This window comes from Cyprinodon variegatus, unplaced genomic scaffold, assembly GCF_000732505.1.
Source record: "Cyprinodon variegatus isolate N-32 unplaced genomic scaffold, C_variegatus-1.0 Scaffold558, whole genome shotgun sequence".
Taxonomy (NCBI): Eukaryota; Metazoa; Chordata; class Actinopteri; order Cyprinodontiformes; family Cyprinodontidae; genus Cyprinodon; species Cyprinodon variegatus.
The window spans coordinates 231486-237018 of record NW_015151011.1 but is presented as its reverse complement, the minus strand read 5'-3'; the positions used below and the strand labels follow the sequence as shown (position 1 = coordinate 237018).

At 39.0% G+C, this 5533-nt stretch overlaps 1 protein-coding gene across 1 annotated transcript in view; it reads left to right on the top strand.

Moving 5' to 3' along the window:
- spin1 (spindlin 1) overlaps nt 1-5063 on the top strand; it is a 16336-nt gene extending 11273 nt beyond the window's left edge. Inside the window, exons 7-8 of the mRNA XM_015391750.1 lie at nt 1714-1947; nt 2018-5063. Of these exons, the coding sequence (XP_015247236.1) occupies nt 1714-1947; nt 2018-2217 (434 nt within the window). The 3' untranslated portion in view covers nt 2218-5063. The remainder of the gene's footprint in view (nt 1-1713; nt 1948-2017) is intronic.
- Nucleotides 5064-5533: the final 470 nt, after the last annotated feature.

Genomic DNA, 5533 nt, shown 5'->3' with positions numbered 1-5533 from the left:
CGCCACCCAATCTGTTCCATCAGCTCATTAGCGCAAGTAGATATACAATCAGCTTTCCATAAATTATGTAATTATGGTTTTAAAATTACTTATTTCTATCCTTAACTCTCTAAAGAATGCTAACACACGTCTTTAGAAAAATGTTTTATGACTTTTCTGAGACAATTTTGATGCTTTTTAGATTTTCTCCATCAAACAGCTTCTCTGACGTCATCATGGATCACGATCAGAGCAGTAAATCTGATTAAACCATCTTTATCTGCATTTTAGTTGTTTCTTTCTTTAGATTACACGCTATATAGCATAATGTTAACATGGAAGGAAAACATAAAAGACTAGATTTATGTTTAAATCCAAAGCCGATAAAGTTAGCTCCAGGAAGTAGCGTAGCATCCCATTTCCTGTACAGATCGGGAACAGAGGATAAAACAAAGGATTTTAAGGCTTTTATTTTCTCAGGAAATACATTATTAACCTTTAACACGTTATAGTTTAGTACGTTTACTATTTTCAAGGAGGGAAAATTTTTATTTAGGTCTTTTATACAAAGTAAAATGCAGGGCGACCCGGATGTATATCTGGATGATGATGAGCTGATGGGACGGATCGGGGAGTAACATTGCTACCCGATCCGTCCCGGAAGCAGAATCCGTCCTGCACGCGCTCCAACAGAATAACTTCCGGGTACGCAGTACTTCGTTTTTCTTTTCCTTTTTCCGGCGGGGGATTCCCTTTAAATGTATTTGTGTTTGCGTAAATATTGCATATTCTAAAAGCTAAAAAAGCGAAATACCTAAATATCCTTTGGAACGTTACTGTGACGCTCTGAGCGTGTCCGATGATGACATCACGCAGTACAACGGAGAGAATGGAAAACATTTCCATTACTTCCAGCAAAGTCTTCAATATTTTCTATACGATGTAGTTTAGCATTCTTCAATGTTTTAAGTATATAAATAAGTATTTTTTCAGTATGGTTATTACGTAGTTTTTCTGCGTTCAGGATCGTATTATTCTGTTAGCGCGTTCGCAGGAAGGATCGTGCATCCGGAACGGATCGGGTAGCGACAAGCGACACGACCTTCATGAATAGTGGAACAAAACTTCTTCATGTTTCCTTCAGGGGTTTAAGCAGGCAGTTACAGGTCTACCGCCCCCTGGTGGCTAAACACTACACACAGTTTCCTGAGGAGCTACTTTATTTATATCATTATTATTTATATCATTATTTCCTATAGAATTAGTTTAACACAATTATCATGTTTTAAATAAACATAAATGAAGTATAAAAAGTTAATTTAATATAAATATAAATGATCACCCAATATAAATATTATTTTTAGATAAACATGCTTTGATTATTTTTTAACATGCCAAAAGTTTTTCTCATTTATTTATTAATATATTTTAAATCCAGATTCTTTTGCATATTGTACTAAATCCCAAAGTAATTGATTATGTTTTAAAAAACAGATTTATAAAAGTTATCATGGATGCAGAAAAAATATTTGAAATGAATATAAACCAATATTTATTTATAGTTATTTAAATGTATGTGAATTTTTATTTTATTTTATTGCAAAAAAAGGAAAACTGACATTAGAAATTTTAATCTAAATCAATAGTTGCTTTTGGTGAATTAATTTTATTTTGAGCTGAGGTGAACGGGGCCCCCAGGGGACGTTTGGCTCTAACAGACCTTGATGTCCGCAGCCAAGTCCCGCCTGACGGACGTCAGCCTGGCCGACGCCATGATCGGGAAGGCTGTGGAGCACATGTTCGAGACGGAGGAGGGTCCGAAGGAGGAGTGGAGGGGCATGGTTCTGGCCCGGGCCCCCATCATGACCACCTGGTTCTACATCACCTACGAGAAGGACCCGGTTCTATACATGTACCAGCTGCTGGACGACTACAAGGAGGGAGACCTGCGCATCATGCCCGACTCCAGTGAGTTCGCTCGTATTCGCCGCTGTTCCAGTTAACGGCTAGCAGGCTAACGTCTGGTTTCCGTCTGCAGACGACAGCGTCCCGGCGGAGAGGGAGCCCGGCGAGGTGGTGGACAGCTTGGTGGGCAAACAGGTGGAGTACGCCAAAGAGGACGGCGGCAAACGAACAGGCATGGTCATCCACCAGGTGGAGGCCAAGCCGTCCGTCTACTTCATCAAGTTCGACGACGACTTCCTCATTTACGTCTACGACCTGGTCAAGACTTCCTAAAGACTGCGCACGTCCCGACAGCGCCGCGACGCAGCGGAAAAGAAAAAACTGCAGCTGACGTCGATGCGTCTGAAGCATTTAACCCAGCACACGTTCCTCCGACCATCCCCGACACAAACGCTCAGATTCTTCCCGACGGGAACGGGACGGTTTGAAGGCGGAGCCGCCTGAAGCCCTCAGGAGGAAACGATCACGTCACCCAGGTTCATCTTTAATTGGTTTATTGCTGTTAGGCCGGAATACCTTCCAGGATCATCAGAAGGATTCTCAAATCATTTCTTTTAAATATTAGCGAAGGCGTTCAGTCAGATGGAAAATCGCAATTTTCCCACCCGAATAGTTGGATAAACCGATTTGGTCGATTGTAGCTGACTTCTAAAACATCAAGATCCTGGAGCATTTCCGGAGAAAACGTTTGAAACTCCAGAGAGAAAATGAGCAGAAAAAATGTAGCTAGAGGCTGCCGAGGGGCGGAGCCTGATTTAAAAAAAAAATCCCTGATCACATAAAGAGAAGAAGAAGAAGCAGCACAGACTGGATCCCCGACATGAAGGAGGAGTTTTACTGTTTTTAACGCAGCTTTTACGATCACCTCTAATCAGGACAGAAATATGGAAGCCCATTTCTACCAGAAACAAAACTGAAAAAAAAAAAAATCTTACTATGGGTCAGTATTATTACATAGGAAAAAAAATGTCAGAAAATATTACGTAAGCAAACATTTGTCCTTCTTTTCAAAGTTGAAAAATTGCAACGAAATTGGAAAGAAATGTAAACTTTTGGCGAATATGGCTTGTTGTGTAAATTTAGCTTTTTTTAAAAGTTATTTTTATGATTGAATGACATGATTTAGGCTCCTGTGACGCATGGATAAAGAACCAGAAGCTGAGCGGGAAAAAACATCTGTAAACATCTGCCTCCACACTTAGCGACGGCCCTGCTAGCAGCGCCGCGTCGTACCGGATTCAAAATGGCTCCCAGTAGCTGCGATGCTGTTCCGACCCGTTCTCCGTTTTCTGGGGAAGGCCTCCACATTTCTATTTTCTTTCCTTAACCAACGCTCCTTTGGAAAGCGGCCCACAGCATCACAGATCTTCCTCCAAGCTTCACCCTGAGGTTTAGTTTTTTTTCATACCAGACCCACCTGGAGGTTTTATTGGAGAAACGCTCAGCTTACAGGAAGTTGACCAGTTAAGGTCCCAGGAGTATCAGTTACGATGGAAGAGAAAACACTCCCTAAGCCTTAATTTAAAGGCCCCCGCCGCACCTTTACCAGGGATGCCATCAACTGTGGAGGATCCTGAGTGGGTGTGGAACAGCAGCTGGTGGAAGAGAGAAACATCCAGACGTTGTACAGATAAAACCAGACAAACGTTTTCCATCACATGACGCGCTACCTACTCAAGCTCAGTGTCACAAGTATTCAGCTTCAGAAAAAAGTCAACAACTTCCTGTCTTGAAGACGTCTGCAGGTAAAAACTGTGAAGAAAAACGTGGCTTTTTGTTTTTATTTTTTATCTTTGCTTTTGATTGATGCCAAAAAAAAAACAAAGTCTCCTTCTTGTTGTGGATTTGTTTGATGTTCAAAATGATGGGACAGCTTTTTTCTTGTGATTTCACTCAAGCCTTTAAATTTAATGGTGTTTGTCTTTTCTAAGTCGTCGATGAAGGATCATAGGGTTGAGAAAGGAGGCCGGGAATTTGCCTGTTTGCCGTCTTTCCGTAGTTTATTTCAGCTCCCCTGGTTACTGAGGGCCGTTTAGAAGAAAAGATGGAAGATCGTTAGTGAGGCCGACTGGCGTGGAGCTTCAGAGATCCACCAGAGGAGGAAAGGAGGAGAACATCCACGTTGTTTCTGGAACATTTTGGGCTTCAGAAGTCACCGGAAATTCAAAATAAAGACAAACGAGCATCAGAGCTAAAAGCAGTCGACACTTCCTGTTTAAGACGTTTAACGTTGGAAGTCGCATCATGGTTCCGTCCCTGGTTTTGTTTTTTTTGGCTCTAAAAGTGCGTTTTTTTTTTTTTTTTGATCGGCCAAAAGATCAAATTTGACGACTAAAGGAGTGTAAACCTCAGATGTTCATTAGGCTCTTATTTGAAGCATGTAAAGAGGAAGAACAAGGTTCTCGGTAAACAAAAGAAATTAACGGCCATTAAAGGTTTAGATTTTTTTTCCCACTAATGTGCTTCTGGGTTATTTTAATAATTTAGTCCAGACTGAAGGTTTTCCATAAACATGTTTTCTGTTCCGATTGAAATCTTTTAATTTTAAGGTGATATTTTTGCATCTTTCCACCAAGTAGAATATAGGGATATCCCAATCTCACAGTAACATTTATTTAAAAAAAATATATAATTTTTTTTTCTATGAATATTTAAATATAAAGGTATATGAAAACATAGATGCAAATAGCAAACAGGAGCATCATCACATCCCTGAAGCATAACATAATGGAAGAAAATAGAAGAAACATCTATGGAACTTTTAACTTTTCCCATATTAATGTTATTTTCCATAAGAAACTAATTGCTTTTAAATACAGTATTTCTTTCTCTTTAATGTTTAAAACATTCAAGCATTTAGCATCACGGTTACAAAAAGCTGCGGAGAAACGAGCTCTTCGTCCTGCTAATTGGTGGCAATTTAAAAATTAAGCAGTAACTGCAAATGTTTTAGTTTAATGAGTATTTAGCATATGCTAACAAGCTTTTTACTTAGCAAATGTATGTTGGTAATTAGCATGTATTAAATGTTGCTTTGTTCTGTGATTTTCATTGCTTATCTGAAAAAAATCTAAACTTTCCAAATGTTTTATTTATTCAGGTTAACTGATGGAATTAGGGAAAAAAATGAAATATATTAGATTATTAAAATTGTTTTGGTTTTAGCTCTTGGAACTTAGAAATAGCTAAAATGACTAGCTACAAGCTAACTTAAGCTAATTAGCCACATGCTAACTATCAGCTTTGCCTTGAGAGGATGGAGCTTTGAGTCATACAGTTTAAACCAAATCAGAACATTTTAAAACAATGAGTTGTATTAAACACAAATTAGCATTTTGCAAGTTAGCTTAGTGGTTCTCTCAGTGCTACTTCAGCTTTACGCGGCTTAATATATAATCAGAGCTTTAGTGTTTTTAAGTGTTAAAAATATCCTCCTTGAGGTTAATTATATTTCTTTATTTAGAATCATGTTCAGATCACTCTCAGCAGACATTAGTTATTGGTTGATTCTGTAATAAAACAAACATGATGTAGATTTAGAGTATCGTGTAGCTGTTAGCCACATGCTAACAGCTGTTAGCATGTGGCT